General features: G+C 37.3%; 1 protein-coding gene across 4 annotated transcripts in view; it reads right to left on the reverse strand.

Annotated features, from left to right (window-relative positions):
• Nucleotides 1–8106: 8106 nt before the first annotated feature.
• Nucleotides 8107–16105, reverse strand: part of SFSWAP (splicing factor SWAP) — a 38085-nt gene continuing 30086 nt past the window's right edge. For 3 of the 4 annotated variants that reach the window (XM_058851286.1, XM_058851288.1, XM_058851289.1), the window contains exons 15-19: nt 15258–15413; nt 14230–14355; nt 11355–11525; nt 10704–10776; nt 8107–8513 (exon numbers count right to left, since the gene is read on the reverse strand). In XM_058851286.1, the coding sequence (XP_058707269.1) occupies nt 8448–8513; nt 10704–10776; nt 11355–11525; nt 14230–14355; nt 15258–15413 (592 nt within the window). In that variant the 3' untranslated portion in view covers nt 8107–8447. The remainder of the gene's footprint in view (nt 8514–10703; nt 10777–11354; nt 11526–14229; nt 14356–15257; nt 15414–16105) is intronic. The other variant, XM_058851287.1, reaches the window with a different exon arrangement.

Here is a 16105-nt window from a genome sequence, read left to right on the forward strand (position 1 = left end):
GGAGTTCTGGAGGGGATTTTGTTACTGAGAAAGAGTCAGATATCATCTATTTTACAAGAAAAGGAAGTGTCATAAAAAGGCACTTGAAACTGCTCAGGCTGCCTCCAGCGGCCAGGAATGTGCTAGGTGTTCCAGGTCTTGTCTTTGGCTTTGCTCAGACAGAAGCATTTGGAGAATGCTTAAACCACTGAATCAGGCTCCAGTCCTGGCACACTGCTCTCAGTTCATCAGCCTGTGTAAATTTACCAGCAGCTACAGAAGTATTTGTACAGAGGAGTGGGTGGACTTTTCCACTGAGTCGCTCATCTGTTATCTCTCCTGGAAAAATTGTGTATATTGCTTCAATTCTAGAGAGACACATTGAAAGAAGATGTGAGGGCCACCAGATCTGCTGTTAATATCACACACATGCGAAGATGAAGGTGGCAGCTGTTTGTCACTCACTGAAAGCTGTCAGGAATGTGACAGAACAACAGGGTCCTGAGAACATCAGATTCTGAACACTGGCACCTACTCATGGCTTTTAGTCAGGGAGGAGAGGAAAAAACAAAGCTTTCCTTTGGACCTGATAAATGGATGTCCCTGGAGTGTTCCAGTAAGATCTGCAAGAATAAAATAAGCACAGATTGCTGGACTTACATGAATGATGCATATAAAGAGCTTTGTCAGAAAACAATTAACTTTCAGAAGAGTAAGAACAAGCAAGCAGTAAGTTTTTGAAGGTTGTAACAATGGTATAAAGTGTTATGGGGATAGTCATAACTGCCTTTATTTTTCTGTTCTTACATAAGGAATCCACACTCTTGCATCCTCAATATCTGCTTCTATTTCTGTCTCTCTGTGAGATGTCACCACTTACCCATATCAAGACTAAACTGCTTCTTGCTTCAAACAGAGACACAGACAATTAAACCAACCCCCTGCCTACTAAATGGCATCCAAATTATTTGCCCTTGCCAAAAAAGAACCTACCTAACTCAGATGTTACAGAAAGCATATTCCTAGCTTTCCTAAATCAGAACCTCCGCCTTAGGCTGGAAGCATTGCTAGAAAGAAAAGTGCAATGATTCTGAATGCCAGTAGTTCCATCATTTCTGCAAAGAAAGTCTGATTGCATGTTATCCACAGCTCCACGTAAAGTAGTCATTATCCTGGGAAGAAAACACAGAATTGCTTCTGCCTCTGAAGATATAAGACTTCATTTGTTGGCAAAGTTGCACTGGCCTTAAAATCCAGTAAATTTTCACTGTCACAGTATGAGAACAACAGCTTTTCAGCACCCCTTATTGTGCCCAAGCTCAAAAAACTATCACAATGTCATCAAAACCATTTGGTTGTCAGACTTGAGTGAATGACTTTTTACCAGTGAAGAAACACTGGACAACCTCCATCAGATTTGCCAGCATAGTTCACTCATTTTTACTGAATTCTTGTAAGTTCAACACATAATATCACTCTTTGTCCACTCTGTCTCCTTATCTACACTGCCTTAAAACAGAAATAGCTTTAGGAAAGGATGAAAGATGTGTTTAATTTTTGCCAACTGTGATACCATTAAAGTCACTAGCCAGTATTGGTTCCAACAGGAGATTATGAACAGTGGGAATTTAACGTGCTCCTTCTGCAGAATTAAGAGATACACGTCTCAGTGTTTTTGTGTGCAGTGACAGCTTGAGGCTGTCAATTTATACCATTTCCTGATTAAAAAATGTCAGGCAAGCTTACACCAATTTCAGAAGTACAAATAGAAGATGCAACTGAAGACAAATTGTTATGTGATGTACAAAGGTTTAAAGCATAAGAAATTTTTGGCAATGGGATGTGTGGATTCAGGGGGTGTTTTAATTGGATCACAAAGCTGCCAGTGTTCAGCTAAGAGATTTCCCAGATTACACTGGATATTATTTCTAAATATAACTTTTATGAAGGGGAATGAGTTCAATAAAAGCTACATAAGTTTACTGGTTTTGTCTAGACAATTTCTATTGCCTGTTGTAGTAAGATACAGGGCATTCAGCTTGGGACTTAACATATCCCTGCTAAGCTTGTCCAAAGACAAGGTGACAGCTTCATTGAGGATATGCAAATGGGAGCAAAGAGACCCTCTGTGGACAATGACAGCAGCCAGTGAATTAGACTCGAGCAACAAGGGTCACAGAGCATGAGGTCCCTGGAGGAGGGAGCTGGGAGCTCAGCACAGCAATGCAGGTGGCAAGGCAGAGACCTCTCCAGCCTGAGCACAGCCCTGTGAACCCAGGAAGGGCACCTGGGATCAGTGGGGAAAGGTCTCACAGAGTCTGGTCAGGACTATTAAGGTCTATTCCCGCATCCAGAGCCCTGAGAGGGAACACAGATGAGCTGGAAATATCTCCCCACTGATAAACAGCAGCACAACTCTCAGAGCCAGTGTGAATCCAAACGAAGAAGGAAGCCACACAAGATCATCTATTGCTTGCAATGACAATTCCAAGAAAACTATTAACTTACAAATTCACAGGCTTTCACAACTCATGATTAAAATGAGTAAACTGCTGGCTTCTTATTATGCAAATACATTAAGTGTTTTGTTCTGGGAATATAAAACAATACACTGGGGCACCTAAAGAACCTTCATTCCTCTTTCTGTCATTATTACACCATTACACTTAATTCCCACACATTTTACCGTAAGAATCCAAGGGAGTAAGAGGTTTGCAGCTAGGACTGTATCTCTGGAGTAGATGTCTTTTCACTCTGTGTTGAGTATCCACTGGGAGAAGGTTTTCAGCTGAGGTTAAGGTAAAAAAGCTCTCTAATTTCTCTTGAAGCACAGATATCTTACCAAAAAAGAACTGCAATGATAACATTATAATGCAGGCTTCACCCAGCCCACCATTTTTTTAAAGCAACACCTTATGATTCTGAAAAACTTTTAATCGCTGCACTTGGTGGTGTGTAATCTTCACTGTGCATAAGCTAAAAAACTCAAAGACCTGCAGACAGTGTACTTTTGAGTGCCTCAACAGCTTAAGGCTGAAATATCACCTCTCACTTATTTGGCTAAAGGTAGAAAAATGCTCATCTTTTCATCAGTCCTTACAATATGAAGTTCGACTTTTCATTTTATCTTAGAAAATGAATTCGTTTCAGAAAGGAGGAGCTAAAGTTACAGATTTTGCTCCCTTTCTTGTTATAGCAAACCCTCTATTTCTTGATCAGTTATGGGTAGGTTTTTTTCAAGCTTTAGCCTTTTTGGAGGAGTAAAGCTGTTATAACAAGCCAAAGCAGTAATTTAACTTAGAGTGTCACAATCACCCCAGTTGACATACCCTAATAAATGATGTTGCAGATACACATCTTTGGATTGCATTTTAAAGAGAAACCCCAAATCGTCGTACGTTTTAATAGAGGAAATATAAGCATATATGGAACTTCTCCCTGGAAAAATACATCCTTAGAATTTATTTTACAGGAAACAGGAAAAGAAAAATCTTGAGATTCCCAGATAACAGCAGTGAGGCATCATATCTACCACTCTGTGCTGTCTGGGAAGATCAGCACTTGCCCTCCTCCAGCCTTGCATACCAGGATTGCTTCTACCCAAGCAGGCAGCTGTATCTGTAACACTGTCAAGTATCAGCAAGAACTCATCTTACTTCCTATGCAGAGATCATCAGTTTAACACTCGGCGTAAAGAGAAAAATGAGTTTGTCAGCAGGCAACCATTGCATGCAGAGCCATTTTGTCCTTATCAGAGAAAAGTCCTAGCAAGTCTCCCAAGGAAAGCGTGGCAGCGAGCCAGAGACAGCAGATTATCACCATCACTTTTAAAATGGTCTGGCAGAGCTTTTAATGTTTGTCATGCTGCATGTTCATCTTAATTGCTGCCAAGAGATTATAATCTTCATCCAAATTAAAGATATTAAATTACTACCAGGGAAGTTTCAAGTACCCTGAAAGGTAAAAGGGTGATTTGTTATAAATGCTCACAACTTGCTTTAAGATTTCACAAAATGAAGTAGGGTGAATATACCTCCTGTGTAATCCAAAGCAGGGAAAATTAAGGCAAAAAGCAAATACATGCTTTGCATCACGATTTATCAGGAATCCTCCAATGGTTCTAATAGAGTAAGAACAGCAGTAACACTCCAGCTGCTACCAGAAAGACCAAAGCTCATCTGTGCAGTCAGATTTTAGTTTTCAATAAAGCCTTTCCTTTTACATGTAATACTTCACTGAACTACACTTCCGTGCTGAAAGGATCTGTCTAAAAGCAAAACAAGATATTCAGAATATATTTGTATTTAAATCACAAATGGAAAAATAAAGAAATGCTGAACTTTTAAGATCTGCATTTATCAGAATTTCAAACAAATTTTCATGTTATAGCCAAGTTATTTTCATCTTGTAAATTAACAATATTAAATTAGTGCAACACTGTATTTCATACTTTTAGATCGTCATGGCAAAAGGAAAATGAGCAAAGAAAATGCCTTAGCAGTTTACCTCAATCCACAGGTCTTTTATTTCTTTGCTTAATATAATTAGTTGCTGGCTAGGGGTGGGAGAAGAAAAATAGATAATAAATGCAATTTAATTGAGTAGAAATTTAATTAAACAGGATTTCCTAATAAAATGTCTTCACAAAAGATAATAGTCATTGCCTTAAATCCAAGAAAACATTAATTCTAAATGTCATCAATTGTTGCCCCACTGAAAAAAGAATATAATTTTGATGTTGCTAATGCATGAAGTTTACAAGTGAGAATGTGTATGTTCCAAAATAATTGGTGTCAAACAAAATGATGTGATACAAAGAATGAAAAGTGAAATAGATATGAAATCATGAATAATACCAAGAGACCATAGATACATCTCAATGGCTGTCAGCTGCTTGACAGAGCCAAACTACTGAAAGCCAAACCCTTAACAAGTAGAAGCCAGGTCTCCTCACCTATGGAAAAACAAAAAGTATATCCTGAGATGGCCAAATGATGTTAACTCTTTTACTACTAACAGGTTACCCACCAGACTGCAGAGCCAGGTAGGAGGCTGTTGAACACATCTGATTAATTCAAATCAGAGCAACTTTAATAAAAATCCTTCTGAATTCAGCTCTTGAGTTATCAAGATTGGACCAGGGTGGGCAGATTAAGCAAAGCTGTGGAAGTGGACGCCTGTACTGAGAAATCTGTTCTGTAGGAAACTGGTAACAGGGGTTGGTGGACAGATGCACACAAGCACCTAACCCTCACCTATTTCACTGCCATTTTACAAAGAAAGGTGAAGAACCTAAGGCAACGCACAACTTTTGCTGCAGCAAAGCCTTTGTACCATTAGCTTTGCGACATAAAGCTTTAATCCATCCCTGAGAATCTGTCTGTAACATCTACAAATACATCTGCAAATAACTTCAGTGATTCAAATAAATTTCAAGTACTTTTTGATATCTTAGTTGAATGTGAATCTCAGGAGAAAAAAACCCTGATATCTCTTGGGCAGCTCCTACTGTCTGTCAGTGCCATTTCTTTGTTTTAAGAGGCTACTCTGCATCAATACAGAGAATAAAGCTCTGTTACATAACCTGACAATTTTTATTTCTTTTTAATTTTTTTTTAATCTTCAAAACTAAGATCTTTCTAAGAGAAAGAGAAAAGACAGGTTAGCACATTACAGTCATAAAAGCCCTTCCAAAGTTCTTTGGAAATCCAGTATTAACATCCCAAGTCCTAGTTTGTTACACTCATGCAGAGGAAATAACTCAAAGTACCTACAGCTCAAAAGTTGTCTCAATTACTGTATTTCACTCAATTTAAAGCAAAGCAATCTCACAATAAGTCATTTTCACACAACTGAAAAATTTGGAAAATCAAAACTAAATGCTGACAGCTCAAGAGCTGCCACAGTGCTTTCCTCATGGCTACTCAGAGCCTGCTTTCCTTTAAGCAAAGTGCTCCTGATTTTTTAACTCTCAGTTTCAGCAATCATGTGTATTTCTCACCAGAAAAAAGATTCTGGCCATACAGACAGGTGATTTTTAGGCCCATTGGTGCATGGAAACATGGCAAGCAATTGAGTACATACGTTTTTGTGGATGGGAGGTGGGCTGTGAGGTGTCATCTGATCCAGAACCAAACCCATGGCCCCAGATGCTCAGGGATTGTGCTGCAAATTCATACCTGGAAAACAGATATATGGAATTTTCCCCATTAGAAGTTTTTAAGACACTTTCCTGATACCGGTTACACCTTCTCCTGATACACCTGACACCTGAAATTGCCTTGACTGTATCACAAGCTCTGTGCTGTATTTACAAGTAGTTACAACACTGCCAGTGCCTGGGAAGAGACCAAAAAAAGAAGCATTGATTTCCAAATGTGAAATTATTCTGGTAAAGCAGTTCAAGCCCTTTTAATATGCAAAAATGCCCATTCCGGCTGAAAAGAGGGAAAAAAACCAGAATGAAAATACTACAACTTTTTAGAGACTACAACTCCCAATGAGAGAGTGCCAAATGCAAACAAACCTTCATAAAAAATAAAGACTGTATAAAAATGCAGTTTAATCTAAATTTTTCTGGAGCTAAAAACTTCATCTCCCTACATATCACAAAAGGGAGTAAGGAAAAGAAAAAAGAGAAGACTGCAAGACTTGCTCATAGGAAGAGAAAATATTTTAAGTCATTAAACAACAACCTTCCCAAAGAAAATAAATCTGCAAAGCACCAAACAAGCTGCCCAGTCTACTTTATCAGAGCTGGGTTTTTTTCCTATTACTTGACAAACAACTGGCATCCAAGCTGCCAATTATTTAACCATGGTGGGACTTTTAACTCCATTTAGGGAGAAAAATCTAGCTGCTGTAAATTCTGACGCTGCACAACAATCTACAACAGCTGTTTTGAAATCTATTTTATGTGCTTTTTTATCTGTCTCTACTAGTACTATTTCACCAGCTGGTGCAGGGGAAATGGTGCCTCTCTGGTTGAAAGTATTTTTGTCCTAGTCAAAACACTGTAAATAACTTTCAAAGTGGCGGTGGATAACATCATTCTACATGACCATTTAGATGGTTCTGTTTCACCACAGGTTATGTGCATAATGCAATTTCTTCTCATCAGACCCAGCATTTTATACCATTTGTATGAATGTTAATTCTCCTAATTATTAACCAAAAATTGAAAAGAAATCTGATCAATTACCATTTCCAATGGCTTAAATATCGTGTTTGCATTCCAAGGGAGCAAGTAGCATGACACGGACCATTTCGACCATCACGTTACTTAAAGTTTAAATTGTATCAATACTGTTTCTCCTCCCCTTACTTTGAACAAGAAGATCAGGACCCTGAGTCACTAAACCCACAACCTCAGACTTTTTCAGGGATCAGTAAAGGCCACGATCCCATTTTTTATGGAATCAGATGACTGCCAATAGGAGCACTTTTGAATATAACCAACCATTACAAAATGCTCTTATTGTTAAAGCAGGCTTTGGTAAAAATCCACACATTTTTTGTACTAATTTTGAAAGCATTTAAATTAAAACATTACAATAGTCTCAAAGAGACTACTTTGAGTTTGTGGAACAAAGAATGCATAACAAACAAATGTGCAGTATTACTGAGGCCACAAACTTTCTGGAAAAAAGTCAATAGGACTATGTCAGTAAAATACAAGTTTGCAAAGACTTTTTTCAACTGTGTGAAAGATGTTAAATCAGAAAAAGGCTGGATTTCTATACAGGATGCCTGAAAAAAAGTCCAAAAATATCCTCTTTTCTGTACCTAAGCTGAGAGAACAAGGTACAGTAAGACAGTAAGGCTACTGACCATTAGTTATTGACTTCAAAGGGTCAACTCCTCACATGGAGGCTCCGGGATCTTTCTAACTCATGGAGAGAAAATCACATCCCTTGATCAAAAACCATCTACTACTGACATTTAAGTAAACAAGCATTCTCCTGAGATCATCCTGTGCATGAAGGAAGATAAACAGAATTCCTCAGCCTAAGGTGGTCAGCAGGCAAGACAGCTGTCAAACTAAAAAGCAGAAAATAATAAACTAAAAAAATATTAATTTGTAACAAAACCCAGCTGCAAACAATTAAAGACTCCACAAAAACTCTAGCTAATGAAAGATGTTTCCTTCTTTATTATTGTGTAATACTTTTCACAGAAACATAATATTTACAAATATACACATATAGACTGCTGATCATAAAATGTTATTGAAGAATTAGTCAAAAAATCAATTTACAAAACTCAAAAACTTTTCAAAGATATTCTGGCTGAAAAAATTTAATGAAATATCAAGGAGATGCTTCTGTACAGAAAGATAGGTTTTAGCTTCTTGAGTTCTGGTAAATTAGGCGAGTTGTGAGCCAGGCTCAGCTGTACATTTGAGATGAGGCAGTTCTTTTCCAATTGTTCTTTTCACACAATTTCTTAATGGTCAGTTCCAACAGGTCTCAGGAGGCACTGGTTTGGATGTTTTTGGAAGCTGCAAGCATTGCTCTCACTTTGGCCATAAGATCCTGTAGAAAATAAAAGGAAAATGATCAGACATGTCTGAGCTTTGAATAGAACTAAAACACGTGACTGAAAAAACCCACATGAAAGGATTTGTGTATACGCCAGTCACATGGGATACTTGCAGTCACCACCATCAAATGTTTAGTTCTTAGGCTAAATGAATCAAATCATTTGGAGAAAGTTCCAATGACAGCAACTGAAAGCTGGTTTTACCAAAATGCAACAAAGTACTCTGCATAAATATTTCAAGCAGTTTCTATACAACAAAGCACAGAAATCACACCAATTGAAATGGAAAAACTATGACCATATCTTCAAAGAAACCATGTAATGAACATGCAATTACTAACCACTAGAGGTTCAAAATAGGAAAGAGAGAAAAAGAGAAAAAGAGAAAAAGAGAAAAAGAGAAAAAGAGAAAAAGAGAAAAAGAGAAAAAGAGAAAAAGAGAAAAAGAGAAAAAGAGAAAAAGAGAAAAAGAGAAAAAGAGAAAAAGAGAAAAAGAGAAAAAGAGAAAAAGAGAAAAAGAGAAAAAGAGAAAAAGAGAAAAAGAGAAAAAGAGAAAAAGAGAAAAAGAGAAAAAGAGAAAAAAGAGAAAAAAGAGAAAAAAGAGAAAAAAGAGAAAAAAGAGAAAAAAGAGAAAAAAGAAAAACAAAGAAAAACAGAGAAGATGGTGAGAATGTAACAATTACTCTAAAACACAAAGGTAATGTTTTGTAAATCTGAACCAAAAATTTATACAGCAGAAGCGTTTTCTCATATGACAGTGACACCAAACAGACTCTCAGTCTTGTCCGAGCAGCCAGTTGGAAGAGCATTACAAAAAGAAATGAAATTTCATGTAAACAGCATTGATTAACTGGGTTGCAAAGAATGATGACAAAATAAAAAGTGTGTTATCTATAATGAATCAGAGTTGATTAAACATTTGTTCACAAATGCAATAAAAATAAATTCCTTAGTGCTTTTAAAGCATTTTGCATCTGAAGTTCTCAAACCACCCCAGAGGGGAATATGGCATCATTATTTCCTTCTGCTTTAGAGATGGAAGGATCTGAATGAGAAAAAATGCTGACTTGGTTAGGGTCAGCCAGCACAATGGCAACACAACAATCTAATAATGAGTTGAATTCCATTTTTTGGGGGCCCTTAATGATAAGATAATGTAATTCCATTTTTTGGGAGCTCTTAATGATAAGAGATGTTACACTCATCTGTGTTGGGAAATATCTTGCAGATTCACTTAAGTTTCATTCCTGTTTTCCACTTTTTGCAAATAGCAACCAAGAACTGTATTTTGATACAGTAATCATTCCTTCTCTTACAGCTGCACTTCAAACAAGCAGTCTACTATTAAACTAGGAAATGCTATGCCATTAGCAACATTTAACTCAAAAATGCATAAACCTTTGAAGGGTATGTGTGTTTAAAGGGTGGGATGTTTACTCTCCTTTGAAGACCATGCTGCAGTTTGTATCTCATTTCTCATACCAGGAATTCCCACATGTTTGTTTGTCAGTGTAAGAAGTGCTGTGACATTAACACTCCTTTTTCTTTCTATTCTGTCCATACATGCTATTTTTCCTGAATAATGTTTTTTAGGGTTTCTCATAAGAAACGGATCAAATTTTGTATGTAAGGTACTAGACCACTAGTATGAATTCCCAACTACCACTATTTCCATAGCAGAACTACATTGTTTAACAATATTTATTTCTTGAAAGAATATCTTATCCACTGAAAAACATCAGAATATAAAAAGCAGCTCTGATTTTCTACTGTAAATTTTTCAAAGCATAATTAAGACAATTTTTCCTTTAAAGTTGGCATATCCAATTGAAAAAAGTTAAATATTTCTTTCTTCCACAAAACTTGTTAAGAGCTCTGCATGGTAAGATGGGCTGTTGATAAAGGGAGTATTGCAGCATAATGCAGACTTCAACATCTTTACAGTGGATACAACTGCAGCCTAATGAATTTAGCTTGGTCTTTAGAGGCTTGATTAAAATTGGAAGGACAGCACCTAGAGAAGCAACAAAACTGTTGTTCATCAGCAAACAGATTAAGAAAGTCAGTAAACGTGTCTCTACATCATATGCGAAGTTCAAAATTGCTCAAGGTGGTAAGAGAAGAAAACAGTATGCTGGACATAACTTAATTAGGCAACATACTCTGAATTTGCCTATTTGTACCTGAGTGATTTTGCTTTGCACTGACGACACAATTGCTGAAGAGATTTGGCCATCTTTTTCCTGAGAAACTCCCCTGAAAAATAAAATTAGAAATTTATAGTAAAAGTTTTGAAATGCATTTCACTCACCATCTTGGTTTGGGTTTCATTGTACATGTCTCTCACATGTTAGTCAACAGTTCTCTCAATCAACTAGAGGATGTAAGTCAGGGTCAGAAAAATCACCTATACAACTGCTCAGACAAATCTGAACAGCAGCTTGAAAATTTTTAACAGGACTGTTCTATATTATAGAAATAATTTAATCATGAATCTTGACACACGTCACAATTCAAACCACTCTATTAAAATTCTGCCTCAAAGAGTTATCCCATTTCATGAAAGCTTCCAATTTCCAACTTAGAAACAGGTTGCAGAATTTTCTGCACGAGTTTTCCTGTAAGAGTAGGTCGAGATGTTTACTCCAGAAGGCAACAGAGATCCAACACCTTCATCAGACTGATGCAGATAGTGCTGTGCACCCAGTGACTTTTACTTTTGATAAGCACTCACTGTGCACACACAGAGCTCCTCACCCCAAGACTCTGGTCACAGACACCCTGACAGTCAAGAGACAGCAGCACTGCAGTATGACAGTAACAGAGCACAGTACCTGGAGCGTTCCTGGCTGGATTCCCTGCTCTCCACAGGAGAGACACTAGTTGAATGTACAGAATTTTTGTGTGTGGATGGTTTGCCTGGTGACATGGATGGTGAGGGAGACCTAGCTCTGGATTTAGTACGTGATCTAGACCGTCTCTTCTTCTTCTTTTCATGGGGACTTCTGTGAGAAGAAAATATCTTATTGAAGAATATTTAAAGCAATATTACACTAGCTAACCTGAAGCTACTTTTTACACTTCTGAAAGTTTATGTACCCTCTCCCATAGGATGTTCCTCTTGCATTCAGCAAGCATTAGTCTTACCCAATACAGGACGCTCATGGTTGTACAAAATATTTTCTCAGAAGTTCTTTTTAATATAGTGCATTAGGTAACTACTGGCTCCTGAGGTTCTCACTTGCAATGCTGCTTCATGCATGCACAGCAATTACTGGCCACTGTTTGACTGTTTGCAGGACAACAACAAAAAGCCTTTCATTGGAGATTTGCAGAATAACTTTGCTAGAGGGAAGTTCCTTCCCAAACAACATCAGACGCTTAGAATGCAATACGAAATGTAAGACTGTATATCCCTTACAATTTTCCCAGCTCATAAAATATACGAAACATGGAATTGTGGTATGTAAAGTATCTACAAGGCAAATCCGCAGTTTGTTTCATTTTTAAAAGACAAAACCCCTTTCCTTGTGATCCAGCCTGCAGTGCAACAAACCACAGGATGAAAATTTTAAATGAGCTGTTGTATTTCACTCATACTAATCTGGATGTAGCAGTGTGCCTAAGTGCAAACTGTTTGCGACCTGGAAATTAGATCCACAAATGTTTGTCGGTATGAAAGCTGAAACAAAGGACCTATGGGTACCTGATGTGCTCATTACTGACAGAAGGGAACAGAGATGGTCACTTCTTAGGCAATATTAAGCTCAAAGAGAATTCAATTAGTAATATATTAAAGATGAAACTATCAAATTTTTTTACCCGGTTATAAATTTATGTCTGCATGATTTACATACTAGTATTGATTTTACTATAATTAGAATAACTAGAGTGATGCCTTAATTAGAGGTAGGCAATACCTCACTGTAGGCATCTCTCTCTAGTATGCACTCCTAGACATCTCTTCAGAAAATTGTTGTTGATGCATCTAAAACTTTTAGCCACCTTTTAAATATCATATTATTCATTCCTTTACTTCGATTTTTTGGTGGGAATTTTCTACTTTAAAAGGTGCTATGCTGTAGCACATTGAATTTCCATATAAACAGAGTACAACTCTGATGCTTAGAATTTACCCCACATTTTTTATATAGAATATAACATTCAAGACTTAAAACTGCAAAACCTCCTTACACTTTTCTTGTATAAATGATGATTAAGTGGCAGACAAAAAACGCCACAGCCTCTAACATTTTCATGACTTCATGAAACCATCAGCTCCAAAGTCAGTCATTCCTTGACTAGCTATGTAATTTAATTGCTTAGTTTCTTAGAACGTCATCATGTAACCAAGCTGTGAACAGATTTCATATTTAAATCTTGAAAATCTTGGCAAAAGTTTGTCATGCAAGTGAAGTATTTTACTGTAAGCTTTTTCAGCGCTTTTCATCTCACATTATGATGAACAAACAAAACAGCTGAATGAGGCAGAAACTGTTCCATAACTGAACATGGAAACTTGTCCATCACATTTTTACTTGAAAATTTAACATGTCAGGGCTGAAACAGTTTTTGATTTAATTTCTGCAATCAGAGCTGCAAAATATCCTTATCTATGTTTAACTACGATACTCCTTCAGTCTACATCTTCTGTGCTCACTGCTATATTTTATTGTACCACTTTCTGGTTTCCTGTTTAAGGCCTACCAGAAGTTTAAAATTTTGACCTATATAAGCAATATTATTCACAGAGGATTGTAGTTTTTTTCACAATTGCCACTATAATTTACAACTGTGTGTGGTACAATTCTAAAAGTACTTTAAAATGCTGAATGGTCTAGCAGCAGACACATCAGCACAGCATTAGAAACAGCACAGGCATGCGAAAAACTATTCTTTTGTGCGTTTATAGGAAAACAAACACACTAAGCCTCCATATCTTTTCTGCTTAACCAAATTTGCAAGAATTCCACAGGAATCTCTATTACCTTTATCTGATGAATGTTCAAAACTGAATCAGTTGAAGTATACTGAAGAAGTTCTCAGTTACATCTACCACATATCTATTAATTACAGGTTATCAAGAGAAGTTGTCATAAGAAACAATAGATTTTTTTAATGAGGCTGAAAGTGATCTCTTTCTTTCTTATTCTACAAGACATACAGAGAAAAGTTGAAGACTAAATGCCGTTTTGATTCTAATAGTTTATGAGAGACTATATGCAGGGTGCTCTCAAAATGACACCTTGATTCATACCAGTCTGCCAGTAAAATAACTGCAAAATAACTGCTCGCTAAATCAGAGTTGCCCTTATTTATGCAGCTATGATGTGATGCCAAGAAAGTTGACATCGTAGCTGTGCTATGACCGGTGCAGAGCTCATACAGATCGCACAAGCACAGCATGAGAAAATGACCCAACAAGAGGGAAATATGAAACTCCCAGTGAAATCTGAACTCTCATGGCCAGCAGACAGCAGTGCATTAACATCCACCAATTTGACTGAATTGCTGTTCAAACTTACGGAAGACCAGGGAAGAACAACAGGTGTGTCCGTTACTATTTTTTTTTCTCCGAAAAAGTATTTTTCTATCAAAATAAATCTCCAGAACATACAAAAGTTAAGTAGTTCTAGCTAAGGATCCTACATCAGGCATTAAGCCTGCTAGGATGCCAGGGCCCCGTTGTCCAGGACCAGGAGCCCTTACTTGGAGTGAGGCCGTTTTCTGCTGTTCCCAGGACTATTGCTGATGCGATACGCTGTGGGAACGCTTCTCTCCTCTCTCCGCCGTTCTGGTGTGTGAGCCCTTCTCCGGGGCGACCTTGATCGTGACCTGAGCACAGAAAAAACATTCAAGTTTGCTTCGTGTTACTTACTTCAAAACTTCTACTTCAGTGAAACTGTGCTTCACACCAAATACAAATACACCATCTTTCAAACACCTATTTTATACCAGCGTGGTGCATTTAGGCTCCAAGACTTGTCAAGTATGTAAAAATTTCTTGCCTATCCAAGACATTTCAAATTAAGTTATTCATTGCTTTTCAGTCCCAATAGTGGCTAAAAAAAGGGAATAATTTTTTGGTCTTGTCTGCTATGACAACTTCTCTATTATTTGATGGAAAATTTTTCTTTTAGTCCGGCCGCCTTTTGTGGCAACATATTTTACTAAAACTGGTAAGCAGAAATCCAATTTGCGCAAAGCCTGGGATTGGCAGGCCTGACCTTGTCTCCCCAAATTAGTGGTGTTTTCAGAACTGCTGCCTCACAGAGATTAATACAAATTCTTGATACAGTGCCTATCTAGTACGGACAAGTCCAGGAAATGTCCTGGATGCTACAAAATAATCTTAGCATAGCTGATATTTTCACCAGTGTAAGTGACCAACAACCCATTTATCAGTGTCTTTTGGCATTAGCACTTTGACTTGAAACATTTTTCCTAGAAAAGTGAGAAGGAGATCAATAAGGGAAAATAGAAAGCATGCCCAGTTAAGATCAGAGATCTTCAGGTTCACACAATATAAGTAACATATACACACCTACAAAGTCCTGAGCCATTTCTGTTACACCTACAAAAAAAAAGCCCAACTGAAAAGAAATTACCACAATGGCAGATAACTGCTGCAAATTAACTGCTTTGACACTTAAAAATCTGATCTTTACCAAGCCATTCAGAAGGATTAAAATAAGGAAAAAACCAACAGATTATGAAACTTGGGTTCAGTCAGACACCTTGACATTTTACCAGGATTTCCCTCACAAGAGCTCCAGCAGTCAAATCTTTTCATTGCCCAAGTTGCCTGATAATTTTTCCACTCTGTTGCGGCTGCCACTGATGAGCTGCTCAGACTCGACTCCATACTCTGTGTCGCTGTGGATGCTGTGAGTCTGTGATATGGAGGCACACATTTCACATTCAGACTAAAATGTCCTAGTTTTGGTATTTAACTAGAATCCTGAAAAGGCTTAGTCCCTTAACCAAAAGCTGAACCTTAGTGAAACACACCTGTATGGAACAGCCTAAAAAAAGTCCAAACAATCAGAAAGAAAAAGACATTAGCTTCATTTTTATGAACTGACATTTGTGGTTTTACAGCATTCTTCCAATCACCAAAAATTAAGAACTTCGGCCATTTGCTTCAAACAATTAAAAAACAGCTAATCAGTTTTAATGCAATACATAAATTATAACTTTCATTAGACTGTAATTCCAGAAGGCACTTTACTCCTTTATGATTTATGCTTAGAAGGGTCAGAAGTTCAAAGGGTTATGAAGCTTGGCATGTCTCATTACAAAATTTGAATTAAAATTACGTGACTAGACACTGCCTCAGCAGCAAGAAAATCACTTCTGGAGGAGAAAATACCCCATCCCCAAACAATCTTTTTTAACAAAGAAAAGCTACTTCCAAGCCTACTAAATTCCTAATACTGAGGCAAAAAGTTTCACACAAACTCCCACACAGGTGCACCCTATCCAAACTTACTGCAAAGCAACCTGTTAATAAAATATACCACTAACTGCTGCTAATAATTCATTAATATGGCTATATTATGTGCCTCAGTACTACTCTATTACT

Source organism: Poecile atricapillus, chromosome 16 (assembly GCF_030490865.1).
Source record: "Poecile atricapillus isolate bPoeAtr1 chromosome 16, bPoeAtr1.hap1, whole genome shotgun sequence".
In the NCBI taxonomy this organism is placed as follows: Eukaryota; Metazoa; Chordata; class Aves; order Passeriformes; family Paridae; genus Poecile; species Poecile atricapillus.